Here is a 15,938-nt window from a genome sequence, read left to right on the forward strand (position 1 = left end):
AAGTTATTCACAGTCTTGTTACGGAAACGAGTAGTTTTTTATTTGAAATTCAGTAGTGAAGTAGAAATTCCCCTGAACCTATTGTAAGTGGCCCTACTACTCGCTGCTTTTTTTTTTTAATTTGTTAGGTTGATTTTGGTTATTATTACATAAATAATTGATAAAAAATGATTTATTGAAGTTACAGAAAAACATAAAATAAATTTATTTTTAATTATAAAATTTAGATTGACCTGAACAGTTTATTTAGGATCTAGCAACGTGGACTGGCTTAAGTTAAGAAAATAAAGGAATGAATTAATCTAATTTAACACAATTAAAAATATAATTATTATTAATTTAATACTTTTATTGTTATCATTAATAATTTAATTTAATTAACTGTGGTTATGGCACGTCAATTGCCACTTAAAAGAAATAACCCATTACTGCATATTTTGAGGCAAAGAACCTTGTCTCTCTTCTTTGTTTTCTTAGGCATATCGAAGCATGTCTGTCTGTTTCCTTGTTATGATACTGTTTTGTTTATTGAGTTTGGCGAGTAGGCAGCTGGCTTGGTGACTCGGTACGACTCTGCGTATGCAACGTTTCTCTGGTTTAGTTCTCAAATTAAGGAGACTTTGATGGCAGATACTCAACACTTTGATCATGATCTTGTTCTAGCTCACTGATTCCCATGCATGTATGAATATAATCAGCTTCTAATTATAGCTTATAGAGTAGTGTGGGTTTTTTTTTTTCATTAAGCATGAAATATAGAGGTTAATTAATGTATATTTTGATTAATTTTACAGATTTTAAAATTAATAATTATATAAATTTTTAAAGATTAAAATACTATAAATAAATGAAAACCTAATTTTTTATTTGTCTGGCTGACGGGTGAGCTGCACCCCATCGCAGTTATTCAACTTTTCTGACCACCTTACTCCAAGCCCATGCATATTTTATATTACAACATTGGTCTTTTATGGGAGTAGTGTTAGGTAAGGATGTTAATGTATATCTACTGTGAGCCTAATTAAGAGATTGAAGAACTGTCTAAACATCGAGATGAAAGCGATGCATTCTTCTTCCCATGGATATATTTATATTGATTGCGGGTCTACCAATGTTTAACCTATAGTTTTCAAGACTGATTTTAGTCCCATCTCAACCCCCTACACAAGTCACAGAGTCAATCTATGGGTCATTTTATCTATCCATAAATTAGGTTCAACTCGTCGAACAACAACGATAATGGTTTAACATAAACAAGTGGGTTTCTTATAATAATAAGGTTTTTGTTTTGTCATTTGTCTTTGTTTTGTGTCTGGGTTTGCTGATTGTGTTGGCTGGGGAACGCCATTATAGCTGAATTATGGGCAGTAAAATTCAGCTTGGCTTGAGATGGCATGGCTCGATGGACACGAGTTTCTGGAGCAGCTAGAGTTAGATTTGCAGCCTGCGTACTAACTCATATTAGGTTTTGGAGAAAGATTTGAATTCTGTGAGTGTGGTTGCGGTTGTTTTTTAAAATATTTTTTATACTGAAATATATTATAATAATATTTTTTTTATTTTTTAAAAAATTATTTTTAAAATTAGTGCATCAAAACGATCCAAAACATACCAAAAAAATAAAATTTAGCAAAAAAAAATTGATTTTTGTGAAAATGATGCCCTAGATAGATTATTGTTCTTGCTGTGGATTGATTCGTAAATAATATAAATTATTATTGTAATAGTAGTTAAAAGTTTTAATATTCAAATTAGACTTGGTAATTTGTCAGGTCTAGGAGACTTATATTTGGTTGTTGTAATAGATCCACATAGACATCCATGTCAAACCCAAGAATCTTGAATCTGATATATTATTATTGTTATTGTTGTTGTTGTTATTATTACCCCTCAAATCAAATCTGTGAATTTTTTAAATTGTAATAATATTTTTTTCAAATTTTTAATAATAATATTAATACCTTGTGCAGGAAGCCTCCCTTGGTGCTGACCCAATGATTTCCACCTCATAATATTAAACATGTTTGATCTAGGTTCTTATAATTTTTAATTTTACTCTTCAAATCAAATTTATGTTTTTTCTTTAATTGTAATAATATATTTTTTTTGGATTTATTAATAATTATATAGATAATTTTAATAACAATAACTATAATAATAATCAACCCCTAACAGACCTATGGCAAAACTTGCAAGACTTAAGTTTCTTGGGTCTAGCAACCCAGCATGTTTAAGATTAGCATGTTTAACATAAATAAATAAATAAAAAAGCATGACTATCCCAATAAATCTCGGATGCAAAAATTGATCTGCAATCCCTTTAATCCAACAAAATCCAAAAGAAATAATTAAAATAAAGAACTCAAAGCAATCACATGGTACTTATACCAACCCAGTACGGTGACAAAGTACTTATACATGCCCAGAACAAAGAGAAACAACAAAAGAAATCATTGTTCATCCTATACAAAATCAATTAAAATCTCATCCAACTACACCAGACCAGCACTCTTTCAAGAACAATCATGCAACCCGGTATATCACAAATAAGGCTTGTATCTAATTATCAGCCCCTTTACACTAAACAAATTAGGAAAATGATAGCCCACCAAACATCCACTGACAACAAACAATCTAGCAACCCACAACATGCTATACACACCATAAAAAAATAACAAAAACTAAATCACTCACAACTTATTACAAAAACCAATTAACTCCTTTTCGGTAAACACTACTGCAATCCATGTGCATGAGTAAGCTCTTAAGGCTATTATGCTAGTTTGATCAAGCATGTTTCCAATCACCCATGTGTACAGGAACCAATTCTTATGTTGATGGATTGGCTAACATTGGAGTAGATATGAGTCACCACCAGTCATTATAAAGGAAAGATGAATTTTTAGATGAATTTTTAGAATTTTATATGTGTGTGTGTAATGTATAATGTATAATGTATCAGAACTTTAACAAATATAGAAGAAAATGCAATCATCAGTAGAAAAGAATGTGACCTCGACCTGAGTTCTATGAAGTTCTAGCCGCACAAGCTCCTCCATCTCATTTTATTTTTTATTGGGGTAACTTTTGTTTTTAGAAGTGTTTTAAAAATGAATTTTAATTTAAAGGTATTAAATTGATTTTTTATATATATTTTTATAATTTTAATGTGTTTATATTAAAAATAAATAAAATATAAAAAATATATTCTTAAAAATCATCATACATCACAATATCTTACACATACCGATTAAAGTAAAGTTAAGTACCCAAAGACAGAGTGAGATTCCAAAACTCTCCTCTTTATACATATCCTTGGAAACTAGAGAAACTTCCCTGCCTAATAAAATGGTGGCTCCATTAATGGTATTCTAGCTTGCAAAGGGATAAAATCATGGTTGTCTGGTATCAGATCCAACTAAAAATTCGAATTATTAGAATGATAGGTTAATTTTAAAATAATATTATTTCAATTATTTTTCTTAATAAAACAATATTGTTTTGAATGAATTATAATTGGTTAAAAAAAATTCAGCCTGGACTAGACTCTGGATGAACTCCATATAGATATAACGATTTGGGGGTTGGAGACAATTTTCAAGACTAAAATGGGTCAAATAGAACATTAATAATAAATCAAAAGTAAAAATGCGAGCTCCACACTCTCACATATGGTCTTAATTAAGGTTTATATTGAATATGGACGGCCTAGGCGCTTCCCTGCAACCCTTATTATATTTGATTTATTTCTGCTTTGGAGGGTAGGAATTTGGGTTTTCATGTCCTTTACAATGCTGTCAAATGAGAATCATTATCAATTATTTTAATTATTACCTTAATTCAAAGTAAATATGATTTCTGCTTTTGGAATCTCCCTAGTCCTTCACCACAAACATGAATTAGAGAAGAGATTAATATAGTATTAAGAGTAAACTGATCCAATGCATGATACAAACACACACTAATTACCCTAGCCAGCTTCGAGAATTAGCTGGCTTTAAATAAAAATATAAATAATGTAGGAGAACTTAACCAATATGGAAGAGAATACAATCATTAGGGGAAAAAGAATGCGACCTCGAGCTGAGATCAGTTGGAATTATAGCCATACAAGCTTTTCATTTGATACTCGTAGCCTAAGTAAAGCAACTCAACAGCGAGGATGAGATGCAAGAATCTACTCTTCGTCCTCCGAAACTAGACATACTCACCGGCCTGATTGGTGGCTCTTTCAGTGAAGAGCTAGCTTACAGAGGTCTTGTATGTCGACCACTTGCCCTACCACAAAGAAGTGCATTCTTTGGAATGGGGTATTCGTCCCTGAGTGAGGTTGAATCTGTATAAACTCGCAAGTAAAATTGTTGACCGAGGTATTGACGTGCCCAGAATTCTGTCCTCAAGTTCCACATCCCCACGTTGTCGAGCGGAATATATATAGCAGTCCAGGCCTTGGGATATACCTGCACTCGTAATACAAGTAAATATCAAATCCTTAACCTTACTTTCTGTTTGAATCAAGGTTTCTGGTTATAGAAGCAGAACAGTTTGATTAGGAAAACAATGAGATTTCTCGTCGTACCTGAATAGTGCATCGAGAAACTCCATCGCGAAGATTGTATTGATTCCTGCTAGCTGTTGTCCACTGTCCTCCATCCATACTGCATCACAAAAGTTTGGAAGAAATTTCTCAATAAACCAAGCTCACAAGATTTTCTGACGTGCTTTAATCATTACAACCTGAAAATATGATCATGTAGAGACAGAGGAAAATAAATGTAAACTACGTGCTTACCCAACAACAAAGAAACTGTAACCATCAAGGTGCCAGCTCTGCACAATGTCCTCATTGTTTTGGAATACAATTTCCACAAATGCTCGATAAGGAAGAGTCAGAACTGACGTGTCCAGGTACAATCCTCCACCATAAGGTCTGTCAGATATGCTATTCTCCTTGAAAACTCCCTGAATTTTGAAGTAGTCTGCGAGCTTCATGGGAGTGTCTGGTGCAATAAAGGACACGCTATTGACTCCATATCTCTGCTTGCCATTGACTTGACCAGCTGAATTTGCCACTATGATAGTTCTGGTAGTGTTGATCATTCCATAGTGGTATGAACCTTGTGGATTTGGCCTTGGTCCACTTGCAGTAAGATTAGTCCTGAAATGAGCACGTGTAATCAGAGTGATGTAGACAGCAAAAACATACCAACGTGACTTTGTGCCCTACATTCATGCACCCTTAAAGCGACAGCATTGCCTATCGTTGCAGCCAAGGGAATAATGCAGCAAGAACTAAAATTTTTAGCTATGGACCCAAATGCCTCAAACTTGGCTCAATGAGCATGTTGCTTGCTGGAAAGGATTGGAATATACCTGATAGAGCGGGCCTGGTTGAGTGACCAGTCAATTTGTGTGGTTGGTCCACCGGGGAATGGACCAGAGACTGGGCCAGCAGAGTTGCTATAGTGTAGAATACCAGTGGTGTTGAGGACGACCGGAGCAGTGAACCGAGAGGTAACCACAATATAATAGTCTTGGCCAGGTTGGTCAGCTGTAAAGAGAACAGAATAAGACTGGCCAACATGAACATCGAGAGAGGAGTAGGTAGTTTGGAGAGTATGTGTTCCCTCCACCTCTACCAACTTCATCTTGTGGTTTTGAATCCTGAAGTTGAGGGAATTTTGCAACCCAACATTTGATATTCTCAGCCTGTAAGTTTTTCCTGTAACAGATAGTCAAGAACATGCCATGCATGATTGGTAAATATATTACTGCCTTTGATTTTTGTGTGTGCCATAAATTTTGGCTTCAGGAGATTGGCAGTCCAAAAGGCTACCTTGTTCAACAGTGAGTGAATAGCCACCGCGTCCACGACCATTGATGAGGATTCCAGCAGGGAAGGGGAGCTTCCTGCCACTGTCCAATATAGCCTTCAATTTCTATACACACAAATGGACACACGTTATTACTTTAATACAACATATTCATTATTCAAGAGGTAAATAAAAAATAAAAAATAAAAGTCTTTAGTTATGGATGGGATAGGATAGGATCGAGTTAACTGGATTTTTTTAAAAAAAATAAACATTTAAAATGATATTATTTTAGCTTTTTAAACAAAAAATCAAAATAAAACTGTTTTATTTTGATTAAAAAAATTCAAGTTTTTTCATTAACATGACTCGAGCTAGTTGACCTTTTATACCGGATCTTCTAACTAGAATTTCAAACCATGAAATTTAATGACTTTTTTGGATTTCCAACAAGCATGTGCCAGCCCATGTTAGAGGGCAACAAATGTGGAAGCACATGCATGACTAGACAAAACTCATGGCCCGAGTCTCGTTGGACTTTCTAAAAAAGTAACTAAATAGACAGCTGGGATTCACATTGGATTTATTATGTACGGTTTGCTGAGACAACACGCACAGATTAGGCCCAGCTGAAGACATTTGTGACAAAAGCAACACTGCTCTCAGCTGGCACCCTTACCCATGAAGCAATCAATCTAAGTTTGTGTTTTGTGTTGATGTGTAGAACGTTTCTGAAAAGATTTTTTTAATTAAAAATATATAAAAATAATATATTTTTATATTTTTAAAAAATATTTTTTTAAAAATAAATTTATATATTTTAAAATAAAAAATAATTTATAAAATATTTAAAAATATATTATAATATAAAAACAAACACTTTTTAAATATCTAATCTCTATTTATAATATCTAAGCCTAGTGCGATAAAATATCTAACTCTAGCATGATGGTCGACTCAAAACTTTACTTGAGTGTAGGATAAAAAAAAAAAAAAAATACATGAGTTAGAATTGATGTTTTTTTTTTTAACTTGAGCTTACATGAAAAAAGTCCCTTGATCATGATCTTAACGAGTTGATTTCCGAACCAGTTACTATCTATAACTATGGTATGTTAATATACTATCAGTACGTTTAAAAATATGATAATAATAGTGATTTAAAGTATTTTTTATTTAAAAATATATTAAAATAAATAATTTTTATGTTTTAAAGATTATTTTTAATATAGCAAATCAAAATCATATACAAAAATATATAAAATAAATTATTTTAAAAAAATTTTAAAATTTTTAAAAATACAGTTCCCAAAAACAACCTTCTCGAGGACTCTCATCAAGTAAACGTGTTCTTTACTTTTCTTTTTCTTTTTTTGACAGATAGCAAACGTGTTCCTGAACCTTGCGCTTTTTTGATAATTTCTGCTAAGAATAAAGGTCCAGGCCCTCCAGGGCAGGCTGTCTAAAGACAACAGGTAACATGACAAATATAGAATATGGCATAAGCATGCCCCACCGTTGCCGACACAAGCTGAAAGCCAACAGATGAACAAACTCCCAAAAACCTCTACCCTCTCCCAATTTTAAGAAAGCTAATGACAATATTGATATTAATTTTTCTGAAACCCTCCTTCAAACATCTCAACATGGGATTTATGCGAAAAATTATTAGTAAAATGAAGATCAAAAACAAGATTAACAGATTGTAGGGGTTAATGCTTACCGTGTGATTGGACATATACCAATCTCCAATAAGAATGGTGTAATCGCCGGCAGGATCATCGAAAGGCACCGGAATTCGTGGTCGACTGAGGATTCTAATTCCTCCAAATCCACCGGCAGCCTTGTGGAATCCAAGGGATGGGAAGTAGTAGAAACTTCCTATTTGATCCTTGACTTGGAGGATGTATGTAAAGTTCTTTCCTGGAGGAATTGGGCATGTAGTTCCAAAAACACCATCCTCGTATGAATTTCTCCTCTGTTGAATTCCATTCCTGTTTTTACAGACACAAAACAAATACCACAAGTAAATTTACCATTACAGAAGATAGGATTCGGAGAAATGTCAAGTCAATAAATGAGCCCGCCATTACATGATTGAGCACATGCATTTCTCGGTGCATGCTGATAAATGTGTTGGCTGACTACATTATGAAGCAGGCGCTGTCACGCAATATGTGCCGGTTCTCTAAATGTCTAAAATATAATTAATAAGCTGATCAAATTCCAAACCCACCAGCACCGATTCTGGGAAATCAATATAGTACATAGAAATGCTAAGGATTACCGTAAGGTTAATCCACTGACTCACTGACTTATTACTTGTCCTAGATGAGGTTTCAAATTATACACTTTTTTTTTATTTGATTAATATAGATGTTCGGGTCAGTTTATATGTATTTTAACTAATCACATGGAACCTTAAAATTAATGATTATATAAACTTCGAGTGGAGCCATGAGTTCGTAAAACTCAAACTAATGATATTATCTAGAAATTAAATCTAAAAATTAATCAGTTAGCTTCACTACTTCAGTAGCTAAACATTCCATTTAAAGTTTTATAAATTCAAAATAATATTATTTGAAAATTTTATAAATTTAAAATAATATTATTTTAGATCAATACCATTTAATCCACCGCAATTGTTTTTGCAATGGCAAAGGTCCACATGGCACACTCAGTGGACTCTATTCAATCCTCTAACCTCCCTAGTGGATAACAGCTAACTAAAATTGACCACACGGATAGTTAGTGATCAAATACGGTAGGTTAACAAATAGATACAGTGGCTATTGAAAATCGCACAGCCTTAATCCTCTGATAATGACTTACATGTGATAACAATAAACAATTTTTGGATCTTTTACTAATGGAGAGAGTTTAGCATTATAGTTTCGAGCTTAGATTATGATTACTTTTGGCACAAATTACAGCGCTAATAGCGCAGAAAGTTCCATCAATTATATAATAGATGCTTTCATCAGCATTCACACGAGACCAAAAGGATGTACAGAAAACAGAGAAATGGCAATGTGAAAGCTGACGGTCTTCTCTTAGTTAAATGAATATTTAAGAGATTGATAATGGGGTCGGTCCTAGGATTACAGACGTGGCCATGTATAGAATTGGGACAACGAGGGATTAGGGGATTTGTTTTTTCAAAGCAGGAAGCCAAAAATAAGTGCAAATATTATTTCCAGAAAGGGAAAGTTCACGAGAGATCTTACCAGGAGAGGAGGAAAGGTTCGTCTAAGCTGTTATAGACATTGATAATGAGGTTGTCATTGGTAACAGAGTGAATATCAGGGCCTGGGAATTGTCCATTGATAAGAATACCCTTTTAACAATAAAGAACCAAATCAGCATCAGCTAGAGCTTAAATGGTAGAGATCAAAAGAAAGGGCAGTAAAATCAATGAGATTTGGACAAACCTGTTGACGAACACCAAGAGGGTAGATGAAACCATAAGTAACATTCCAGTCAAAGAACCTGTAAGGATCTTCAGCTTTCACAACTGAAAGAAGAGACACTGTGAGACACAAAAACGTGCAGAGTACTGCAGGTTTGCACGCTAAGTTGAGCGGCATTTTGGAGCCAGAAGACAAAGTTATTAAGACTCTTTGGTTTGCCTCTTGTTTTAGTAGTGCTGGTGCGTATAGAAAGGAGGGTGATGAAGAGAGTGGGACTTTAAAGGAGGAGCAAGGGAGGTTAGTTTCTTGGAAGGAGGCTCTAAATGATGAGGGATGGCGCGATATTTAAGTGCGGTACAGAGCATGTGGTGTGGCATGTACAGTCAAGAAAAGCAATAAAATAAGAGAGGGCGGGACGCAATTTGTTAAAAAAGAAAAAGAAAATCGGTGTCGGTGATGGGGTCAGCTTATTAACATATGCTAACAGTATTTGAAGTAACAGTGTTTATGAATGTGGTTTGTCTCCCGCATGGGTTTTGGAGGGTGGTGGTGCGGTGGTGGTGGTGGGTTTCATGTGTGGGGTTTCACTCTTAGGGCCCTCTTAGACTTGTTACATCCTCGAGCTTTGGCATTTTGGCTCCGGTCATGAATGGATTTTGCTTCTCCACCTTGAAATTTGAGAAAAAGACTCTTGAACAAATGAACATGGATGTAAATGGACGGTTTTGTATGGATTTGCGCCTTGAGAATGCCTTGACTAGTAAAACTAAAACCAAGAAAAGACCCTTTCATTTACTCAGTCAAACATAAAAAGGTCTAGATTGAAAAAAAATATTTTTTAAAAATATTAATCCTGTTTAAAACTAAAATTAATTAACTTTATCAACTCGGTCAAAAACCTAATTACCAACTAAATAATTTCTTTTTTATATTATTAACCCTTTCAATAATTCAAGACTTAACTCGATAGCGGATCGAGTTCTAAAACAATGCTTGTGTTTCCCACTTGGCGTCCATCCTTCTATCAAACTCGTCGTGTTTGTTGCGTTGTATTCATGGTGCCTTTGACGGAGTTTCGAACGCCACGAGCTAGTCTGGTTCATCAACACCACACCAGTCCAACAAATTAAATTGGCGGTAATGGCTCAGGCACCTTTTTATTTAAGAAATATTGGTACTGGTTATACAACAGATGACGGGCAGTGAAGCATAAATGAGGTTGTTTGTACTGGGGTGAAAACGCCTCCCGTGACACAGGGAATGGTACTTTTTGTAGCAGATGGTAAGCAGCAGCGAAGAAGGAATAAATTACGGAGTTCGTACGGGGGTGAAAATGCCTCTCGTGACACAGGGAAGGGTACTTTTTGTGCATATTGTGCCCGTCTCGGATAGAATATGAACCACGTTTGCTGTACCGATTAGCTTCAGGCATTTTGAGAGTTGACCCCCCTTATAAAAAGTATTTACAGCCATCCAGATTGGCCCGTGATCTTCTGTGATGTAGTCAGTGGTAATTAACTAGTATGATTACCTACAAAACAGGTGCGTGGACCTACATGCCTGGGTTCTTGGCAACAAATAAAAAGCAATGAGAATGCAACCTGGATTTAATTACAGTATTAAAAGATAACAGCACCATTTTCAGACATTGAGTGTGATAAAATATGCAAGAACGGCCGTGACTTCTGACAAATAGTTATATATGATGAGATGAAGCACATGCATGGAGGAGGTCCAGAAGGTTACCCTGCTGAATTTTGTGACATATTTGCAATCTAGTCAAACAATCCAATCAAACACTGTGTTTGTCTAATTAGATCAGGCCACTTTTTTCCACTCTTTCCAGCTAGAAGATGGGTCCTAGAATTGCCGCATCTGTTTGCTTTCCTAAAACATGAGCGCGATAAACTCCGGCCCCGAATCTATAAACAGAAGTGTATTTGAAAACCTGTAAACGTCACTGACCTTGGGATCTTCCCCCCTATCCCAGGCGTGATATTTGCAGCTACAAGCATGCAAATCCTTTTCATGAAAGCCTGCGGGATCTAAAATGTGATTATGTGATCGCAAATTTCACAATTGAGAGCCAAATAACATCTCTACACAAACTGCCTTTCTGTGTTAAGAATTCTACAACGTTCTCTAAGTTTTCACAATCGAGGAATTGAATCTTTCTACATTGACTCTCTCAATGACTTTCGAGTACATGTATATATAATCACGACACTGCATCTTTATTAAAGCAAGATTTGAGACGAAGCAAAGGTTATCTACTGGTGCCCACAACAACCATTGGCTTCACTCTTTCGGTTATGATTAAATGGACCCGACATATCAACCCCCTCTTTTTCAAGGTGAAACCTTATCGTTATCTTTTAACCCTAAGCGACACGACTAGCTTGCCCACTGCCCGGGTGCTTGCTAATCTTACTTGGAAAGTTTTTCTAGGCTCTAGGCAGGTGGTTAGAGATTTCAGCTAAGAACAGATTTGATTTCAGTATTTGAGGCTAGCTGTACAATAATTACAAATTAACATATAGTTAGTAAATGCTCGCAAAATGTGAGACTTTTAACAAGTGAGATCTCAATAAATGCGTTGGTCAGGCAGAGTCATAAAAAAAAGTGAGCAAGGCTAGCAGTACCAAACAATGCGCTATCTGCCTATAAAGGAATAATCGCATCTTTGTGGCACATGCCCTCATTGCAAACACTATCTCACCATTAATTTGGTTCCTAAATTCAATGATATCGGGTTTGTTTGTCTAATATTAAACAACTCATATGGTTGGTAGATCATCAACCAAAATTCGAGGGCATTTTATATAGAAACCATAAAAGACAACAAAGTGAAAGTGACGATCATGACCAATCTCTCTGATCACATCATCACCAATGTCTGTGCAAAAGATGATCAACTCACTCGTTCCCACAGGAATCCGAAAAAAACAATTCACAGCTGTGCCAATAATCCAAACACTTACCAAGAAGTACTCAGAAATTTATCATAACAGATAACCAGTATGAGAATGATGGATTTTAAATCCTGTGCATACACAAATATGCTCTAATGGGTAGACTTGACCTTCAATTAAATGAACTGTTGTCAAACTGCTCTATCCATTAGAATGTGTAAAACTGCTCATATTCCATTCCAGTTAGCAAACTCTTTCTTACCATTTAATCCTCATTTGAATGCTTTACCTAAGATATAGTGTGAAAATTTTAGTTACCTGACACGGTAAAACTCTCTCCTACAAAAATTTAATACAGTGAATGATCATTTTACGAGCTGCAGCACTGCATATGTGTACATCAGTTTGCAATTCAACTTAGTGGCAGCAACATAAATAGCAAACTCTCGATTGTTTAAACAATATGAGCAGCAAAATATTAATAAAGATCACAGAAATGCATACTAATTAATGGAAAAACTTCTATTCAACTAAATCTCGCAAGAAACCTCTTCCACAGTTAGCAGATTCTCAATTGTTTGACAAACATGAGCAGCAAAATATAAACTAGAGGTTCCTAGAAAATGTTATAAAGCCTCAGAAGGTTAACCAATTTTCCCGAAGATTGAGAGTGAGATGTCGCCAGTACAATAGGACTCTGTGACTGGTCAATTTTGAAGCCAAGCCCACCAATTGTATCCCCACTTGCATTTTCCTCAAAACAAAATCCTAGTAATCTGAAAATCATTTACACTGACAACAAAATAGTGAGGCATATGCTAATATCCTACAGGCTTCATTAAACAACACAAAATGGCACCTTCTCGACTTCATAGAATAAATCGCAATGCTAACAACTCAAGTCAGCAAGACCTAAAACCCAATATCTAAACAACTCAAAAGCTGTTCTGTAAATTCACAAAACCAGGTTTAAAACCAATGCAGCACACTGGAATCCCAAGCTTCACTGGTCAAAAAGGCTGTACTCCAACAACCACCAGTCATTTCCTTCTATGATTAATGACTCTCATCGCAACTAGTTAACTACCTATTTGTAAAAAATGCACCAAGCTTTTTGAAGAATTACTGGTATCTCAAATCAAAAAAAAAAAAAAGCCTAACAAAACAATTAATCACGAACAAAAGTCACATAGCGAAAATATTTAGTAGGTGTTTGGGAGCTAGTAGTAGGAATGTGAATGAGGTGATTGAGGTTATTTTTTAAAGTATTTTTTTAAAAAAAAAAAAAACATTAAAATTTTATTTTTTATTTTTTAAAATTTAATTTTAATATCATTATATTAAAACGTTTCAAAACCAATAAAAAAATATAATTTAAAATAAAATCAAATCAAATTTAAAATAAAAATTCAACCTCAATTACAACCATGCACTTAATCCTCACCCACCAAGAAGAGAGAAACCTGAAGCCCTAAACCACGAATTATCAAAGAGAAGTTCACTAAAGATTGAACACTTGGGTTCTATTACAATTATTCATTCAATATCAAATGAGTAAACCCTAAAATAGTCAGAATAGAGTAGCCCACGGGCAAAATCGACCACAAATTACCTCTCATTCATCATCGCCAAAGAGAGGGCGAAGGCAAAAAGCAAAGGGACCAGTGCAATCAAGAGAGGCTCCGTGAAGCAGGCTGCGCTTTATATTCTTCATGCGATCGTTTATATTTTGGTGCTCTTCTTTTGGAGACTAGTCTACTCAGAAGTTGTGTTTAATTTCAGAATAAGAAATTGAAAAACAACGGAGACGAGGGCAACATGTTTTCTATAAATACAAGGGAATGACATGGACCAGTCACTACCTACGAATTCAATGAATCTTGATTCTTCATCGAGAGAAAAAGTGGTCCTTTGTTTCAGTAGTCATACTATTCACTTAGTTATCGTACTCGTCTTTCACTGCGAGATAAGCATCTTTAATTTTTATAAAAATATTGTATATGAAAGCTTTTTTTTAATGTATTTTTATAGTTTAAAAAATATAAGTTTAAATTAAAAAATTTATACATACATATAATTAAATAAATCAAGAGAATAAATAAATAAATAATTATTAATAATATATAAAAATAAAACTTGAAGAATTGAAAAACAGATGTGGATAAAAATATTTAATATTGAAAGACAAGACATTCATCTGGTTATGTTAAATAAATTTTTAATTTAAATAAATGATAATAGAAATAAAGATACAAATAAATTAATCAAATGAAAATAATAAGAAAAAAACATCATACAAAATTTACATATTAGAAATATTATCTAAAAATATTTTTTTAAAATTTTTTAAAATAAAATTTATCCGTACAAAATATATAAAAAAATAGTATAGATGAATCACAAAAAAAAATTCAAATGTAAATTCATAGGCATTGTAATGGCTTGAAAATTAGGACATAAATTGTTTTTATTTAAAAATTTGTTTTTCCATATGTTTTTTACTTAAAACACCTATAAAACATCGTGGGAACAATGATAAATCTATCTATAGTCTTAAAAAACCGTTTTAAAAACCAAAATTAATCCAAATTCAAAAATCAATTTGAGCTCATATATGTTTTTTCACGAACTTTAAAGGTAAAAAAAAACATTTGATATGAACTTTTCTCGTCAAATGAAATCATTTAACTTAAATATCGTATATTTTAGCGGCTTAAATTGAAATCAACAACACTTTTCTTTTTCTACTACTGAAATTTAGCAATACCTCTCTCTTTTCTCAACTACAGGACTAAAAAATAACAAGAATTAACTTCTGTATTAAAATTTAATTGAGAAAATATTAAGGTACTGAAATTATATAATTTGTGTGATTTTTAAAATTCAATGACTAAAGTATGTGTTTTGCAAGACTCATGTCATATTAACCATGTTTGGACATCTTTCATATATTGGTCCCTATTCTTTCAATCCCACATTTTCATAAAAAATTAAAATTAATCAAGTCTTCAATTATAACTAAATCGTTGGAACAAAAAAAAATTTGAGAATCAAATTGAAAAAACACAAAATTCTACATAGTCCATCCATAATAATGTGTAGGAGGATGAACAGTAAAACCATACACGTTGAAAAACCTACGTCATATAAAGTAATACCTAGTAATGTCTTTATGATGCTCAAAAGGAAAATTTCGGTCATTGCAAAGAGCTGTAGGCCCGTTTAGAAACGTAGGTCAACTCGTATTTTTTTTAAAAAATATTTTTTTTTGTTAAAAATTAATTTTTTTTATATTTTGGATTGTGTTTGATATACTGATTTAAAAAATAATTTTTTAAAAATAATAAAAAATATTATTTTAAATAAAAAATACTTTAAACATGCCATAATGAAGATGTTTTTGCGTCTCTTCGCGTTTGCTACTATTCCTAACGACCTCTTAGGGTTTGGAGAGGCATTGGCTGCTGAACTTGAGGGAGCTATGAGAGCAACCGGAGGATGACGGCGACTGCTAGCTACACCAGGAGACAGACAGGAAGAAATTAATTGGAATAATCTTTTATTAAGGCTAGAAATTATATTACCTGCTCGAGCATTAATTAATTATGGATCCACGGTAACCAAAACCCAGCCCATGATATTTTTACCTAGCCCTATGAGAGCCCATTTTGATAATTATCATGATGCCACGATCCATTAGGATGGATTTTTAACTAATTAAAATGAAATGCAAATGATTAAATTATGCTCTCAATACATTATTTTTATTACAATTATTATAACATTAATTTCATATGTAA

The 15,938-nt window shown here is 33.7% G+C and overlaps 1 protein-coding gene and 1 long non-coding RNA gene across 2 annotated transcripts; both read right to left on the reverse strand.

Moving 5' to 3' along the window:
* Positions 1-3,899: 3,899 nt before the first annotated feature.
* On the reverse strand, positions 3,900-9,752 carry LOC118061958 (L-ascorbate oxidase homolog). Its single transcript, XM_035075606.2, has 8 exons — positions 9,248-9,752; positions 9,044-9,153; positions 7,537-7,807; positions 5,837-5,939; positions 5,374-5,722; positions 4,793-5,158; positions 4,580-4,658; positions 3,900-4,460 (listed from the first exon to the last, which is right to left on the reverse strand). Exons 1-8 carry the CDS (start codon positions 9,401-9,403, stop codon positions 4,248-4,250), a joined length of 1,647 nt encoding a protein of 548 aa, XP_034931497.1. The 5' UTR covers positions 9,404-9,752; the 3' UTR covers positions 3,900-4,247.
* A 2,887-nt stretch (positions 9,753-12,639) lies between these two features.
* Positions 12,640-14,164, reverse strand: LOC118061959 (uncharacterized). The gene is made up of 2 exons (XR_004689684.2): positions 13,751-14,164; positions 12,640-12,930 (listed from the first exon to the last, which is right to left on the reverse strand). It is a non-coding gene; the product is annotated as an uncharacterized lncRNA (long non-coding RNA).
* Between the last annotated feature and the right edge of the window lie 1,774 nt (positions 14,165-15,938).

This window comes from Populus alba, chromosome 5, assembly GCF_005239225.2.
Source record: "Populus alba chromosome 5, ASM523922v2, whole genome shotgun sequence".
In the NCBI taxonomy this organism is placed as follows: domain Eukaryota; kingdom Viridiplantae; phylum Streptophyta; class Magnoliopsida; order Malpighiales; family Salicaceae; genus Populus; species Populus alba.

What these genes read in the sequence shown, in the direction of transcription:
- LOC118061958 (XM_035075606.2), bottom strand. Translation starts at nt 9,403, where the DNA reads ATGCCGCTCAACTTAGCGTGCAAACCTGCAGTACTCTGCACGTTTTTG. An exon ending in GAACCTTTCCTCCTCTCCTG is followed by an intron (nt 7,808 to 9,043) that starts GTAAGATCTCTC and finishes CTGTAAAAACAG; the next exon opens with GAATGGAATTCAACAGAGGA. An exon ending in TTTCTCGATGCACTATTCAG is followed by an intron (nt 4,461 to 4,579) that starts GTACGACGAGAA and finishes TTACGAGTGCAG; the next exon opens with GTATATCCCAAGGCCTGGAC.